This window comes from Furipterus horrens, unplaced genomic scaffold, assembly GCF_987537825.1.
Source record: "Furipterus horrens unplaced genomic scaffold, mFurHor1.1.pri manual_scaffold_5, whole genome shotgun sequence".
Lineage (NCBI taxonomy): Eukaryota > Metazoa > Chordata > Mammalia > Chiroptera > Furipteridae > Furipterus > Furipterus horrens.
In genome coordinates, this window is record NW_028327175.1 from 195,044,275 (window position 1) to 195,060,740 (window position 16,466).

Sequence of the window (16,466 nt, forward strand, 5' to 3'; positions counted from 1 at the left end):
CGAGCAGCCCCGGCCCCCACAGCCCCCGCAGCCCGCAACCCTGAAGAGGAGGTGGGGAGTTCTGGCAGAAGTCATTGAACCTGTGGACGGCCTGTCCGGCAAGAACGTGAAAATGAACAAGAAGGGCCCAAAGGAAGATGGGGCCCCTCCAGACAAGGTAATGGTGGCCGTCCCACGGTCACTGGTTGTCTTTTTGGAGGGTTGGTCCCCATTTCTCTTTAATACTTGGAATAGAGCGTATGGAACCTGCACGTAGACATGGGTGTCCTTTCCCGAAGAGGTTTGTTGTCAGTGCTGAGTCACTGCAGACCCCAGTGAAGAGCCCTGTGGTGCTTTAGAGAGACACTAGGCTAATTTGGGAAAATTACTGCCCCAAACGGTCATTCCAGACTTTGACAAGCCTTTCTCAGGAACTGAATGGCCTCGGTGCGGACACCGGAACCCCCGACAGCACTGGCCCAGGTGGGGACTTCCTGGGAACAGAGCTGTCAATGGCAGAGCTTGTTCGAGAGAGCAGTTGGTTCCAAGCGGGTGGCGAGAGGCTTGCCCACTTCCAGAAGCAGATTTTCCTCTTCTGCTTTAGCCTTGTGACAGTGATGGGGGGCGGGGAGGGGGCGTTCACTGCCTGACCTGGGGGCGTTAGTCTGTAATGCCCCCCAGAGCTCCTCAGAACCAGAGTTCACGTATCTGACTCTGGGGCTGGAATTTATGCCAAATGCCTTATTTACGGCTTATCGGCAGAGGCGGTGATTTCTCCGTGGGGACAAAGCGAGTATCTTAGATTACTGGCGTCTTAGAAAAGTAACCCATGTAAAATGTCCAAGTGAGCTCCACTTTGAGTTCCCTTTTGAGTTTTTTCTCCCCATGTTGGATTTCCAGATTTGCTTTACTCATGACTGGCACTTTGTGGATGTCTTTTGAATTCTTTAGGGTATGTCCCTGCGGTCCAGTGTCCCAAATAAAACCGACGGAGCAGAGCCAAGTCCTGAGGTGCTTCTAGCTACAGAAAAGGTTAAAAGGAAGAGGAATGAAAAGAAGCCTGGGACTCCCTCCCAGGAGGTGGGGATTCAAAACCCAGAAGATAGAGCCCAGAAGCCTACCTCTGGGGACAAGGAAAAGGAGGGGAGGACGCGCCCGAGACCCGGAAGACGGGGTACAGTGTCCGTGCCCAGTGGAGCCGAGGAGAAAGCCGGGGCAAGCACTGTGGGAGCCCGTCAGAAGACTCGGGACGACAAGGGAGGTCCCCCACCCTCAGGCTTCATAAGCTTGAAGTCGAGAAGGGTGACAGTCCCTCCTACAGGGCACATGCCTGAGACTCAGTCCCAGGAGAGAGGGCCTCGGCCTGCCAAGAGGTCTGCGGAAAATGCAACAAAGGCAAGTGGTTTGCTCTTCTGCTCTTTAATAAGCACGGAACGCTTCCGGGTAATTTTTGCGTCATGTTGCACAAGCAAACGAAACATGTCGTCCACAGAAGCAGGCTCCCCGTTACACAGCGCAGGGAGCGTGAAGCCAGAGCACGTCTTGTCTTTGTCACTGTTGAGTGACTTCTGGGTTGGGAACCCCCACTTCCACAGGACAGTCACAGGAGGAAGACCTCGGGCAGGAGCAACGGGGGGCTGATGCAGCTGGCGCTTGCTGATTGCTCACTGCAATGCAAGCCCAGGGCGGACGTCATGTAGGCAGAGTCCCCTTAGCCCCTCAGAAGTGACTAGGCTGCGAGGCAGCCCTGCCAGTCTCCAAGGGGTCCCTTTGGAAAGCCAGAGCGAATCCCAGCGGGTGTGTCCATAAGGCACCTCTGCTCTTTAATTAGAGTCCCGGGTCAGTAGGCAGTGCTTTGTCCTGTCACCCTTCTGAGTGAGATGCCATCGAAGCTGAGGGACAGTGAGTGCTCCTACTGTCACATTAAACTCAGCAGCCCTTGGGCTGCCTGTCACGTGAATCCACAAAGCTGGATCCAATTCGGTCAGGGTCCCTCACTGGCGTGCTCGGCTGGGTCAGTTTAAAAGTTACAAAGGTTCCCTTTCTGTGCACGGGAGCCATCTGCATCCCCAGACACAGCTAGAGACTGTGACCCCATGGGGGACTGCCTGCCTGACGTGGCCGTGAGGTGCGGTGCCAGCCGCCGAGGCCTGATGTGGCCCACCCACGTCCAGAGTGGCTTCGATGTCCCTGCCCCCTAGAGTCACGAGGGGCCAGGACAGAGCAGCTGACTGGTCAGCGAAGTCGAGGTGATGTGCCCGCAGGCACATTCACCATCCTCTGCCATCTAACACACGGTCACACTTCACCTTCCGAGAGGGGACGCGGCCACCCCGACCCCCTGAGAGCGCGCTCACGGCCTGGACGCTGGGGCTGCGCTCTGGTGAGGAGACAGCTGCAGTCACCATTCCGTTATTTCCAGTCACCTGCATGCAAACTCCACCTTCAGTTTTTGATCTTTTGTCTTTCTGACCCCCCACCCCCCCTTAAAGACCGCCTGGTAACGTCCTTGGTGGGAAGTGCTTGCCCCACATCACAGGGAGCCTCTTCTGCCAGCTGCTGGGTGGGGGCTGCTAAGTGGGAGCTCGGACCCGCGGCTGCTTCCCTGTAAGCACAGTGCCGACACCCAGGCTTGGGGGCGCAGACTCTGAAAAGGCGGGTCATCTTCTGTTGCGCATTAGGTTTTGGGGCGAGCCTCCTTCTCCCCGCTTCTCAGGGTTCACACAGCAGGGGCCCTGGGTCACAGTTCTTGGCACTGAGCTGAGCAAGTGCCCCGTCCCACACTGCGTGGGGAGGGTGGGGAGGGCACAGCCTGCAGGACCCAGAGGTGTCACCCTGAGTGCGTTTGCCTTGGCGGGGTGCCATTTTTTAATTAGTAAAGTTTCTATGTATTTGTGTGGAAGTTTTTAAAATTATGTGTTAACTTAAGAATAGGTTACAAACAATTATTAAAAGACCTGATATTTAAGTTCATAAAACCAAAAAGTCAAGAATTTAAGGAACAGAAGTAACACTGGCAGGCATGGGGCTTGGCCGTTGCGAGCAGAGTGGCTGCAGAAACCATTTCCAGTGACTGAAGAGGCGTGTTTTTCTTCCCAAACAGGAGAACGACGGCATGTGTGTCAAGAGGACAAGAAGCGGACGTCGCCGGGACAGTGACGACATTTAGCTGAGGGGCTTCAGAGGGAGGAGAAGTGGTGTGCTTAGTCCCGCGATCCGTTCTAATACAGGGTCTGCTGGGAATCTCAGTGAGTTCTGTAAGTCATGCTGTTTGCGGACGTCAGGAGAGAGCTTTTATGTGTTTCTGGCTCTGGAAGTTCTGTCCCACCTCCTACCCCCACCCCGAGAGTGTGAAGGAGGCTCCTGCGGTTGCTGAAGTGATCAACTTTAAGATGGGGTGGGGGGGCAGTGGGGCCGTTAGGGCAGAGCCGTGGCCTTCAGCTTGGCCACACGCAGCCCTGAAATGGGTCCCTGCCGTCCACCCGATGCCGGGGCTCCGGCACCTGCGTAGTAGATGCTTCTGTGTTTGTCTGTGTCCCCGTCAGAGCCCCAGAGTCAGGGGCTTCTGTCCCGGTGTCCCCACACTGGGCAGGTCGTCAGGGAACACTGGGAGTGGATCAGTGAATGGACTCATGGTGCTTCAGGACAATGTCTGGACAGTGGGGACACACGTGGTCCTTGCCCTAGGGCTGTCAGTTCTCTGCACGGGACGCTCTTCTCCTCGGGGACTTCCACCTAAGGGAATACAGGTGACTTGGAGTGTGGCTTGTGACCCCATCCTCAGGGCGCAGCGGTCAACACAGTTGAGGGCTGGCTGGTCGGTGGCCTTTTCCACTCGGTGACTCTGCCTGAACTAGGCCCGCTCTCGTCTGAGACCGACCGCACCCCCGGCCGTGTGCCGCCGGTTCCAGGCTAATACCCTTTTAGCTTCTCTGCTTTTGTGGCATTTACATTTTCCGAGCTTTTTACCCACCTGTCCCACATGGGCTTTTTCTGACTGCACCTGTCAGCCTACTTGGTGCCTGGCACCCACTGTGTGCAGGGAGCGACACAGCTGTCCCTGCGCAAGGCGTTGCTGGTGGCAGCAGCACGGGGCCCTACCCGAAGGCCTGCGCTCTGCCCGCTGCCCGCACCTCCCAGTCACATTTGAAGCCCGGACTTTTTTCTCGTTTCAAGCCTAGACGTACATCTAACTACCGGCTTCTCTTTTTACGTTCCATTGTCCTGTCCCTCTGTGTCCCCTAAGTCAGAAGACGGCACATCTTCTGTCCAGTCACCTGTCTGGACGCCTCCCCATTCACCTGCCTTGCCAGGCTGCGGTGAGTGCGGAGATAAGGAAGTGGCTGTCCCTGGCTATCCCCGTCTGTCCCCGCTCCTCTCCTGTGTCTGGCATGGAGCAAGGCTCATGTAAACATAAACGTTTGAGTGAATTGGGGTGTGTCTGTCTTCATCAGTCATTGCTGCTGGTACCTGGGCTGCCACAGTGCAGCTCTGGACTCTATGTCTGAGTCCTAAGGGAGTGACAGGTTGCCGAAAGGCTGGGGCGGGGGCATGTGTTGGGTCGGTGATGGTCGAGCTGGGCTGGGAAGCAGAGTGGCCCCATCACAAAGGGACACACACAACTTGAAGGTGTGAGTCAGAGGCATCACACAGGTGGGCCAGAGTCAAGGAAAGGAACGGGTCTCCTGTCATTGAGCTGTTCAGTCTCAGTCGGAATGAAGACGCCCACACACAGAAAAGTTTCCATTAGCCACATGCCTGCGGAATGGAACACGCTGATTAATTAAACCCTTCAGGGTTCAATTCCAACCCCAAATCTCTAACACCTGTGAGCATACTTTTTCACGTTCGTAAGCACGGTATTTACGCAGCACATTCAGGGTGGTAGGTCTGGGTTAGGACTTATAAGCAAGACCCACCCCCAACACAAACATGCATACACATACATGTACATCACACAGACCTTCCTGAGGCCGCTGCTCAGGTAGGTTGAGTCAGCTGGCCCCTGATTGACTGAGGTCCCTCCTCTGTCCACCACCTCAGGGTGGGTCTTCTGCCTCCACTTTTCCAGCTGGACCGAGCCCACCAAACCTAGAGCAGAGGGGACCACTTACCTAAGGGACAGGCACACAGACCCATGAGGAAAACCCTGGAACTAAAGGGTCCACAGGAGCAAATGGCATTTCATTGCAGGTGCCCCTTTTTTCGCAGAGTGGAATAAAGATTTTCAAATCATTTTAGCAAACAGAACAAGGCTCATAAAATGTATTAAATAAGTACAGCAAATAACGAAAGCATAAGCTGCAGCCCCACAGTGGGCCTGGGATATCTGAAAAGAAGCTGGGAGGGAGGGAGGTACAGGTGGACGGGGTGGAGCGTGCTGGGGAAGCCAGAGCCATGAGGATGGTGGGGTGTTAGGTTTTGGGATGAAAAGCAGCGAGCGAGGGCTTCCTGCTTGCACCTGGCTGTGCCCTTGAAGCACACTGTTGCGTTCCTGGCAGATCTGCTCCAAGCTCAGGTCCCTGCCTGAGAGGCGGGTCACGGCTTGGAGTTCCCCGCCTGCACACTCAGGCCTGAGCCCAGCAGAGCAAGCGAGTGAGCCCTGGGCACCGTGCCCACCCACGCGGGGGGCTCGTTCCTGCGCCTGCTCAGAGAGGACCTGTAGAAGCCTGAAATTCATTGTCTATGTAAATCAACGTTTGTCTCCCAGGGAACGTCTTGTCTGAAAGGACATAAGGCCCAGGGGGGAAATGAAGAGATTTCCTCAATAAAGAGACATGGGCTGGGAGTGGAAGTAAGTTTTATCTTCGCACCCGAGCGGTTTAGACCCTGCCATTGGCACATACAAAGATTTCAACGACATTCACTGGTGTTATAACCAGAGCAAAATTGGATTATAAATGTACTAAAAGAAAGCGTGATAGTTGAAACTGAGTACATACATATAAAATTGCACATAAATTAAACACGACTTAGTTAAACAAAAGTATCAGTAATCAGACATTTAAAAAAAAAATAACGTGGGCCTGTCTCCAGGTGCAGAAACATATGTCAGGCTCATTTTTAAAACTTTAAAAACACGTAAAAATACCCTTTAAAACACTGGTATGCATTCTTCATTAGCACGTGGAGAGAGTGAAGGGAGTCACACAGTGACCAGGAAAGCACACGGATCAGAACGCGAGTCTTCTGATCGCAGTTTGGCATTTGAACTCAACGGCACGCAACGTGGGAAAACACGGAAGGGGACGAGGTGGGCCCGGCGCTGTCTTATGTACAGTGGGCTCTGACTGAAAGGGAAGAAGAGCTCAGAGTCCGGGCTGCACAGACCGGCAGCATATCCTGCGTGGGCACCAAGGCCGCTGGTGAGCCTTGGCAGGGGCCACAGGGCGGCAGTTACGGGGCCTCCGCGACAAGCAAGTGCTGCCCCCGTCCAGGGATGGAGTGGCCTCTGCTTTAATTCTGGAGCTGGAAGAGCCAGACAGGGCGCCAGGAATTTGCAGTGGACACCAGGGACGGCCCAAGGGGCCCAGGGAACGCCCCAATGGGGCACCTTCCCTAGGGTGCCCTGAGAAGGTCTTCCTCTCCCCCCAGGAGAGGCCAGGGAGGCCATTCCAGGGCGTGCAGAATTCTGGTGATGGCTCCTAAATTTGGACCCAAATCCATACCCTTCGACTTTGACCTTGACCCCTCAAATAAATGACCAGGTGCCTTCATCACAGCCAGCCAGCTCTGTTTCTAGGATCGGTGCTGAACAAAAGCTCCGCTGTCTCTCTTCCCCTTTAGTCAAAGAAAGGCTCAGGGGTTGGGATTTTAACAATGCAAACAAACGGGGTCAATCGGCCTGTCTCGCAAAGCTCCCTGCATTTTCCTCTTGGACCCAAGTGCCGACACGGTGCTCGGAGAGGGAGAAGGGATGGCAGTCTGCCGGGCGTGCCTAGCCTGGGGCTACAGTGGGCACCTATTTGTGCTTTAGTCTTCCCAGCTGGGCGCCTGCTCTGGCCCCGGAGCGGAGCTGGGGGAGGGGCAGAGCCAGATCACTGGGAGCCTGTCCTCAGAACCCAGCCCAGCCCCGGCGCATCTCGCTCACCGGCAGCGAGCACAGGAGAAGCAGTGCAATCAGGTTCCAGTGGAAATGTCAAATAAGGCCTTTGTATGTCTTTTCAAAAGCAAATAAGAAACGAAAATGCACACGTGAAATGCTTCCAGTGGCTTAGACCAGGTGTCTTCTTTTTGACATTGGGCCCACCTGCTAGGCACTGAACAGCCCTAGAAAGTTCTCTATGACTAAATTAAACTTTTCTACATTCATACCTCCCCGACCCCCACTTTTTTTTTTTTTTTTACCCACAAGCCAATCCTGTCTGGCAGTCCCACCATTGGTTTCCAGTGTCCAAGGTCTCAGTAGTATTTCCATCCAAAAATAAGTTAGCCTCTGGATTAAGGACTTCTCTTTCTTTTCTTTAATTAAATATAGAGGAGTGGGACTTTTTAAAAAACTGTATAAATCTAGATTTTAAGGTTTCTTTTCGTACAAACAGTCTTAGCTTCTACAAGAGGTTTTAAAGTACCAAAATGCTTGTGCTGCGCTACCAGGCGTGCGCTCCGTGCTTCTGCGGGTGTCGGACTCGAGGCTTTGTCTGAACGTCCGGGACGGGCAGTGGTTTGCCGTCGAGCCCTGGGACACGGCCGGAGCGAGAAGTGCAGTTGGTTTGAGTCTCAGCAGGTGTCACCTGCGTCAGACCCGCGGGCGAACGGACAGCAGGTGGCGCTGTGGGCGTGCACCCAACGCTGGAGGTGAGCAGGACCTGGCCAGGGCGTCTCCTGTCATTTAGCCACGAATGGCATGGGCACAGCCTTGGATAAATAAATGCATCTTTAAGTCTCCCTATATAGTCGCCAAGTACTCTGATGTGTTTTAGACCTGGATTCAGGTTGTAAAGTCTTCTCTAATCTTTAAAACGTAAAGGTAAACCGTGTGGGCTGGGACTGAGGACTCGACGTGCCCTCTTTATCTTCAGGAACTGTTTGCCTTAAAAAAAAATCCCGCTGCTCAGGGCTGTAGAAATCCGTGTTAAGAAAGTGAATTTTCAACTGATTTCCGAGTCCCCGACTGTTTCCTCATGAACGTTGTGTTTAGTATTTTGCATAAGCACACTTGGCATAATAAGATCTACAACATTTAGAGGTGCTGAGTGTGAGCAATTAAATGATATGAATCTAATGAGAAATTAAAATATTTACTGATATTGGCAGAAATATATATTTTATGGGATATTATTTGACTTTAATACATTATTCCAGTTTTCGAAAGAGGGTATTTAAGATGAAATAACTTTATAGCAGGTGGCCTCAAAGCATAACAAAATATATACAAAGAAATTAGAAAGGATATTAATGTCAACTATGAAATAAATTAACACGATTTTTACAAAATATACTGACCATTAAATTAAAAAATATTTTAAGGCAGGAACTTTCATTTAAAATTGGCATAATCAGAAAATATGTCAATAAAATCTTGTACCACTTTGTAGCAGAATTCATACTGTTCCTGAAAAAGAAAACCAAGAGTACATTAAAATAAAATTTAAAAACTGTCTGAATAATTTAATTAGGAGAAGCATTAGAAAGGAAGACATAAGGCATTTTGACTGTTTATTACAACCCTGTACACCCTTAGGCATAGCAGCCTCTGTTACATAATTTAGTCTGCAGGCACAAGAGAATTTCCAAACGAATGGATTTTCCCACATAGAAAATGCCCACGGGCAGTTCCCACTTAGCGCGTTTCCCCAGAAACAGCGCCGTCATTTCAGGTCCTTACCAAGGTTTGCACCATGTGCGGCCTCTGAAGTCGTAAACTCTTCACAGCCTGGAACACGTCCAGAAGCCCCTCGGCTTTCACTCGCTCCAGGATGTTGCTGAGCGCTATGAATGTACCTGTTCGCCCGGCTCCCGCACTGTGGGGAGAAAGTGCGTAATGCAGGTGACGCATCCCTCGTGGGGGTGACAACGGGACAGCGCCAAGCCCGCACTTGAGCGCTGAGGCTCCTCGGGAAGCGCACGCGAGCGTGGACTTTTAAGGATCATTTAGTTTATACGCAGCTTAGCTTTTCACCGTCGAACGCCCGCCTCGTCACAGCAGACGGACGTCTTCCGAATGGGATCCCGCCCGGGCACAGTGTGAGCTGCCGTAACCACGCGCCATCTTCCCGGGGAAGGTCGTGTTTCTCAGAGTGGGGTCCCCAGACCAGCATTGCCCGCCCCAGGGGAATTTGTTATAAATGCAAAGCCTCCTGGTTCAGGTCCAAGGAGAGGTCAGGCCGGCAGACTCCAAGGCTCCTGTTCCCCTGCTGGGACCTGTCCCCGCGCCTGCCCTGAGGACCTCTTCGCTTTTGTATCGCGGGTGCCCAGCTCGTTCTAAACTCAGTCTGGGTTTGGGAAGTCAGCACAGAGCACGAAGGAACTCGTTTCTGGTTTATTCTAAGTGACCTCGACAAAGGCACCTGGGACTGAGAACGGAGGCATCTGCGCCACCTGCTGGCCAGGCCACAAGCGCGCCCAGGCGGGTCTCCGGTGCAGACCTCATGGCGCCGGCTGCTTTTCCAGCGCTGGCCCAGGGGAAAGGACGCGGAGCTGGGGCATCCCGCTAAACCAGAACTATCTTTCACACTCGAGACCAGTGTCTTGAAGTTCGGGAGTGGGTCTGTCTGAGCTGTGCTTGGGGATCCTTTTTCATGGTTTAAAATGGGTGTGCTCGAATTGCTCCCTAGCTCCGCCCACTAAGTGCATTCTGCATGTATAAGACGGCACGTGTGTAAAGTGAAGTGTGCATGTGTGCAAGAGAAGGTGAAAATACAGTCGAGGGAAATTCCGTCGCTGGGAGCCCTGAACGGGGTGTGGTCTGCGCGGGCCCCAGCAGGGGGCGCTCCCCTGCAGCGCTCGGGGACCAGGTCACACCCGCAGTGGGCGGGGACTGGGTCTCACCTGCAGTGGGCGGGGACCAGGTCACACCCGCAGTGGGCGGGGACTGGGTCTCACCTGCAGTGGGTGGGGACTGGGTCTCACCTGCAGTGCACCGTGATAGGGTGGTTGCCCGTCTGCTGCTGCTGCTTCTGCACGGCCGCGATGAGGTCGATCATGCCTTTGCCCTCCGCCGGGATCCCGATCTCGGGCCAGCCGTGGAAGTGGAACTGGCGAACCATGCGGGTCTGTTCCTCCTGGCGGGCCTGAGGCTGCGAGAGGAAAGGGCATCTTTGTGGTGCTGCGTCCCGCGCCCTTCTCTGCCAGGGAACAGGCCCCAGAGCCAGCCACCCTCGGGCGCACTCAAGGCAACACTTGGAGCTCTGTGGGGCCTTTGGTACCACCTGGCCGGCCCGAGGGTCCTGGTCAGGCTGTTGTAGGCTGTGGACATGCTCACGAGGGGCTGGAGAACTTCTGTCCGAGTGGAGAGCCAGACATCCAGAGGACGTCCCCGGGCTCCCCCTTTAGGTTACCCCTGGCAGCTTTGCTAGAGACCGAGGCCATCTCTTTCCTGAGAAGCTAGGGCCTGAGACCCGTCATGAGCGGTGAGTCCAGTTTCCGGGAGTTCCATGACTGTTGTGGAGGAGGTAAGTCTTCGGGCGAGCCCGGCTCTGCGGTGCTGGCCGCCCTGAGCTCAGAACCAAGTCCCATAGACGCCCTTAGGACTGACCCACACAATTCCCATTCCTGGGGCAGAGCCCAGGACCCAGTGGGGCCGGGACGGCCAGGGGCTCTGAAAGGCACCCAGCAGAGAGCCCTGGCGAGGCCTCTGTGGCTCCATCTGTCCCCTTTATTCCTCATGCCCACGTCACCATCATTTCTCTGGAGTGGGGAACGGGAGGCCTCTTGGAGTCAGCCACTCTGCATCCCCCCATTCTTGTCCCCCAGCCAGGAGGCAGGTGACCTTGGAGGTCTGAATTTCATAGGAGATCTGCCCCTCGACACCCACAAGGGGCTCTGGGATGGGCTGGAGGAGCAGAGCTGAGCAGGACCCAAGGGAAGGCTGCGGTGTGCTCCGGCCACAGTTCCAGCCGCTGTGGCAGCAATACCTGGCGGCAAGTGACTAGGAAGTCCCGGATGCTGATGGCTTCAGAGAGGGCATCACTCTTGATTTCGATTGTGATGTCACCGTGAGTCACAGAGCCCTCTGCTGGCCAGTACTGGCAGCACTTGTCCTTGGGGGGTAAAATAAAAGTTGCAGTCTCGTCATAAATACTTTTCTGCCAGCAGTTTTTTTTCTTCCAGCAGTTTTAACAGCATGACATAGAATGGCTCTCAAGCCATTTAACCTATTTTTTCTGACTAATAAAAGGACGTGAATATGAATTTGAATGCCCGTTAAGGCCTGTTGACCGAGGGAACAGCACAGGCATGTGTGTATTTGGAACTGTGACTCAGGACAGAAGGGAGCTGACAGGCAGGAGGGATCATTCAATACAGGAAGCTTGAAAAGCTGGTTCTCCATGAAACTGGACTCCTACAAAGGCTGATGTAAATATACAGCCCCTCCTGGAGCCTGGCTGCGGCCCACCTGCCCATCCCTATGTGGCCGCCTTGAACCGTAATAAAAAGAAACCTGGACAGGTTAGGACTTAAAGTGAAACACACAACCACGAAAGCCTTAGAAGCAGAAGGTATCTTTTCATTTTGGGGAACAGAAGGATTTAGTAGATAAGACCCCAAAAGAGCAAAGCAATCGTGACACGAAAGACTGCAAAGTCAGATGACAATAAAACTAACTTCCCTTCCTCAGCCAACATCGGAAGAGTGTGAAGGTCAGGCCGTCAGCTGTGACAGGCGTTTGTAATACACAAAACCAACGAGGGTCAGTGTGAAGAAAAGGGCAGACAGTCGACCAGAAAAATGGGTAAATGGCACGGATGGGCACCTTGTACAGAGGGAAAGTGCTGTCTCTAAACACGCAAGGTGGCGCTTGGCCTCATAGGAGTCAGAGAGACAAATCAAAGCCATGAAGCAATGACGTTTACGCCGACGTAGTGACCAGGAACGAGGATGCTGGACAGCGTGGCGGATGTGGATGCACGAGGTCTATCAGAATGGCCAGGATCCCTTAGAGAAGCGTCGTTTCTGTAGACAGGCACCCCTCTGACAGAAAAGGCTTGAAGCAAAGAACGCTTCCACGAGGGTGGCTCATCACCATGACAAACAATAATAAGTGTTGGCAGGGAGGGGGAGAATTTGGAGCCTTTGCATGTGGCTACTGGGAATGTAAGGTGAGGCCGCTGCTTTGGAAACCAGCCTGGCACTTCCTCAAAATGGTCACTAATATGAGTGGAGATACAGGGTTAAGCTGTGGCCCAGAAATGCCACCCAGGTACCTACGCAAGAGAAATGAAGACATTTCATTCAGGTGAAAACCTGAACAGGAATGCTCGTAACAGGACCCACAATAGCCCAAGAGGGGAAACAGCTCTGATGGCCATGGACGTATGAATGGATGAGCCAGATGCAGTCAAGCCTGACAATGGAGTAGTGCTTGTCAGTAAGAGAGAATGAAGAGCTTCCTCATGCGCTCGCACGGCTGAACCTTGAAAACATTACACTAAGGGAGAGAACTCAATTGCAAAAGACATGCCGTGTGACTCCATTTATACGAAATGTCCAGAACAGGCAAATCCATAGTCAGAAAGTAGATTTATGGTGGAAGGGGCTACAGAGAGGGAGAAATGAGAAGTGACTGTTCACGGGGTTGGGGTTTTGTTCTAGGGCGACGAAAATGATCTGGCATTAGAGTGTGGTAATGAACACACAACTCTGTGAATAGATGAAAACTGCTGAACTGTATCCTTTAAAATGATGAACTGACTGGTATGTGAATTATATCTCCATAAAGCTGCTGTTGAAAAAGGGGAGAAATCAAAACACAGATTTAGGGGAGTGGGTACATCTTGGCGGAGATACCTAGATGGATGGACATTACTGGCAAAAGTTTCGGTTTTCAGTCGGATGGCGGGTTCACAAGCACTTATTATGTATTAAATAAATACATGACACAGGAAGGTCATGGGTGGATCTCCAGGAAAACAAAAACTTTTGACCCCTTCAACTTGACCAGGGCGGTGCCAATTAGATACACCTATCTTTCTGTCTTGAAAAAAGTGAACATGTGTCTTTTTCTCCAACAGGTTGAGACCAAATTTGTACTTGTGGCAAACACAAAATGGTGGGATTTCAAGGCAGGTTAAATAAAATCTAAGAACGAAAGCCTGTGGGTAGTTACGGTTACCAAAGAAGGAAAGAAAGAAATGAGACCTTTTGCAGCTCCACCTCGCACCGAAGTTAAGGCTGGACCTCACCCTTGACGGCAGAGGGATGTGGGCAATGGGGCGCCAGCCACATGGGGCGGGGAGTGGGGTCTCAGGTGTGTACATGGGCCCTGGAGGCCCAGTGGGGGCCGCCCCTGACCTGCTCTCTCTCCTGGACCTCGGTCAGCATCACGATCGTGTGGCACTTCCACTCCCAGACCATCCTCCAGAAGTCCTCCACCGTGTGCGCCAGGGGCCCCTGGGTGGCGATGAAATAGTCCTTCTGCCGGTAGCCCTGCAGATGGGAGCAGAGGTCATAGGCCAAGTCCGAGCTTCCGTGGCCCGGGCCTCACCCCAGCGGGCCATGCACGCGGGCACCCGCGCACAGAACAGCTCGGGACGCCCACTTCCTCTGAAAACAGACGCCTGACCATCAGTTGCCAACACGTTTCCCCCTAAGTTAGCATCACGGTTGTGCCAAGAAGCCTGGGGGTGGAGTCAGAGGAATTGGCTGAAATCCCAGTTCCTCCACTTGCTCCTCTGACCACCATGGCTCACTCCTTGGCCCACCGTCTCCCAGAGACCTTAGCACAGTTTTCTCATCTGCAAACAGAAATGCTAATGCAGACCTGGCCCGAGAGAGAGAGAGAGAGAGAGAGAGAGAGACAGAGAGAGACAGAGAGAGAGAGACAGAGACAAAGAAAGAGAGACAGAGGAAGCAGCGCCAATATGTAGCCGGTGTTGACACAGATGCACAAGAAAAATCGCTTTATATTAAAGACAGAATGAAAAAATAGTGAATGACTTGCCACTGGGTCTATCTCCTCTATTTCCAAAGTTCATCATTCATCTTTTTAAGCAAGTAATTCTAATGAGGTCATGTGGATTTCTGCAGGCACCTCAAGCCTTTCTGAGCAGGACAGCAACTGGTCAAGGACCCATGACGAGGGGCCGCCCCGCCCAGCGCAGCCAGCACCGCAAGACTTACGTCGATGAAGGACGCGTTGATGTAGTCTGTGTGCTCCTGACCCCGCTTCATGGACAGGATCACACGGTTGAAGTCGTCTGCAAGGCAGCACGTTCCTTTAGTCAGCGGGACACCAACCCGCCCTGCAGCCTTGAACCTGTGGCTGCCAGCCTCCGCGATGTAAACCTCACGATTAAGGTCACTTAGCAAGGTCAACTCCTCGGAAGGGTGACTTTATAAAACAGGGGCATTAAAGTGGCTCGGGGAGGCTGTGTTTTGTCAGGAAAGCCCTGAAAATAATCCAGGTGGTGTTTTCATTCGTCATGAACTGAGAGGACCCGTACCCGAACAAGAGCATTACAAACACTGCAATTAAGGGGGGAAGGGAAGGGGCCAGGGAGGCCACCTGAGTAGCCAGCCAGGGACTTCACGGCCACGATTCCGGAGTCTGAGCTGGGAAATCTTTGCACAGATGGTCCTCACGCACTTCCTGTGCACAGAGTGGCCTCAGAGCAAGTCTGTTTATGAACTTGCTGGTGTCAGGGACTGGGGGTCCTCAGGGGGGGGTGTCAGCAATAAGGAAGCCCCCCTTCTCAAGGTGGGCCCCTCCCTATATCGCTCCTCTGACCACTGTGGCCCACTCCTTGGCCCACCCTCGCCCAAGGCCCCGGGCCGGCCAGTGTCCTGGCTCTGCCCTTGCCCACATCTGGCCCACACCAAGGCCTTTCCCTGGAAGGTCTCAGCTGTGCGGCCAGAACTCCTGCTCTGTGTTAAGGGGGTGCCAACCCTCTGCCCGGGCTTGGGGGAGGATTCAATGACATGCTGAGGCCACTCCCCACCTCCAGGAAGTCCTCCCCCTCCCACCTCTAAGCCCAAGGCACAAGCTGCTGCCTGACATGCACCGGACTGTGAGGCCCACTGGCTGCTTCCCAGGTGGGTGTTCTCTTCCCACCCACACTGGACTGAGCCCCCAGGGGAACTTAGCCCCAAGGGCGCCCTGGCCTGAGCCCTGGTTAATGGAAGTGGGAGATGGGTGACTCGCCCGGGACCTCAGTGGCGGGAGCCAGCCTGGCCTGCCCTGCCAGGCGCTGAACCCCAAGGCCGTCCGCCTTACACGGGATGATCTGGATGACTCTGGCCTTCTTCATGTTCGCGGGCAAGTTGCCTGTCCTCATGTTCTCCTTCATGATCCGGACATTCGTCAATTTCTGCAATCAGAACAGGACACAGCCATGCGGTCAAAGTGCTGACACTCCTGAGTGTGTCCCCCAGCTTCCTAACACCGGGCACCAGTATCTGCCTCTGTCCCCAGACTTCCCCTGGGTGTTGGGAAGTAAAAACTGCATGCGGGACGCTGTCCCCCACCTGGAGGCTGCTGTGTTCTCCCTCCCTGGCAAGTCACGGAGGGCTGGCTCCGCCGCCTTCTCTGGGGCCCATCAGCAGGGCGGTGTGGAAAGCGGCTTCCTTCGAGTCGGCCCCGCCTTCCTGGGCTGCCGGGACACTCACCCTGAACTCCTCCTCCAGCCCGATCTTGTCGAAGTGGGTGGTGGTGCCCTGCAGCGTCTGCAGGTGCTTCTCCAGGGAGGACACGTCCAGCTCGGTGTCCCCGTAGAGGTAGTGTTCTAGTAAGGCCTGGTAGATGAACGTGTACTGCATCTGCAGGGACATAGCAGGCGGCCATGGGGTGCGCCCCGCAGGCCCTGGTCGCTCACGCTGGCAGCTCCAGGGGCGGAGGAGGTTTGGGGCAAAAGTCGGATGGCTGGCCGTTTACAGTGACTGTTGATGGCCTGGAGTAAAGGCCACATGACTGAGGACAGTCTGTTCAGGTACTGCCAGGGGCCGCAGGGGCGTCTGGGTGGCTCTGTGATGCTCAGGTCAGGACGAGGGGCTGGGCCAGCGGAGGGGCACTCACGTCCGTCTGCACCATCTGAGGGCGCTGGTTGCGGATTCTTGCCACAAACTCGAAGACGTCCACCTTCTGCTCCGTGTGCATCATGTCCATCATCGCGTCGATGACGATGAAGGTGCCCGTGCGGCCCACGCCCGCACTGCAGGGACAAAGAAAGATGCCACGTGTGAGTCACGTTCCCCCCGAAACAAATGACAGGGTCTCGGATCGTGCCCACAGGTCGGGACGGAGAGAGAGGCCCACCCACCTGCCCTTAATTGGGAGGCCGACCCCTGGTCCCAGAACCCAACCTTGTTTGGGTTACTCGGGAGCACGTCTA

General features: G+C 54.1%; 1 protein-coding gene across 2 annotated transcripts in view; it reads right to left on the minus strand.

The window, feature by feature from the left end:
- Positions 1 to 8,200: 8,200 nt before the first annotated feature.
- The window catches only part of PTPRE (protein tyrosine phosphatase receptor type E), a 118,637-nt gene continuing 110,371 nt past the window's right edge, over positions 8,201 to 16,466 (minus strand). For both annotated transcript variants that reach the window (XM_090278683.1, XM_090278684.1), the window contains 9 exons: positions 16,151 to 16,286; positions 15,745 to 15,894; positions 15,353 to 15,446; positions 14,260 to 14,336; positions 13,432 to 13,566; positions 11,055 to 11,180; positions 10,051 to 10,217; positions 8,807 to 8,942; positions 8,201 to 8,533 (listed from right to left, as the gene is read on the minus strand). In XM_090278683.1, the coding sequence (XP_090134809.1) occupies positions 8,459 to 8,533; positions 8,807 to 8,942; positions 10,051 to 10,217; positions 11,055 to 11,180; positions 13,432 to 13,566; positions 14,260 to 14,336; positions 15,353 to 15,446; positions 15,745 to 15,894; positions 16,151 to 16,286 (1,096 nt within the window). In that variant the 3' untranslated portion in view covers positions 8,201 to 8,458. The remainder of the gene's footprint in view (positions 8,534 to 8,806; positions 8,943 to 10,050; positions 10,218 to 11,054; positions 11,181 to 13,431; positions 13,567 to 14,259; positions 14,337 to 15,352; positions 15,447 to 15,744; positions 15,895 to 16,150; positions 16,287 to 16,466) is intronic.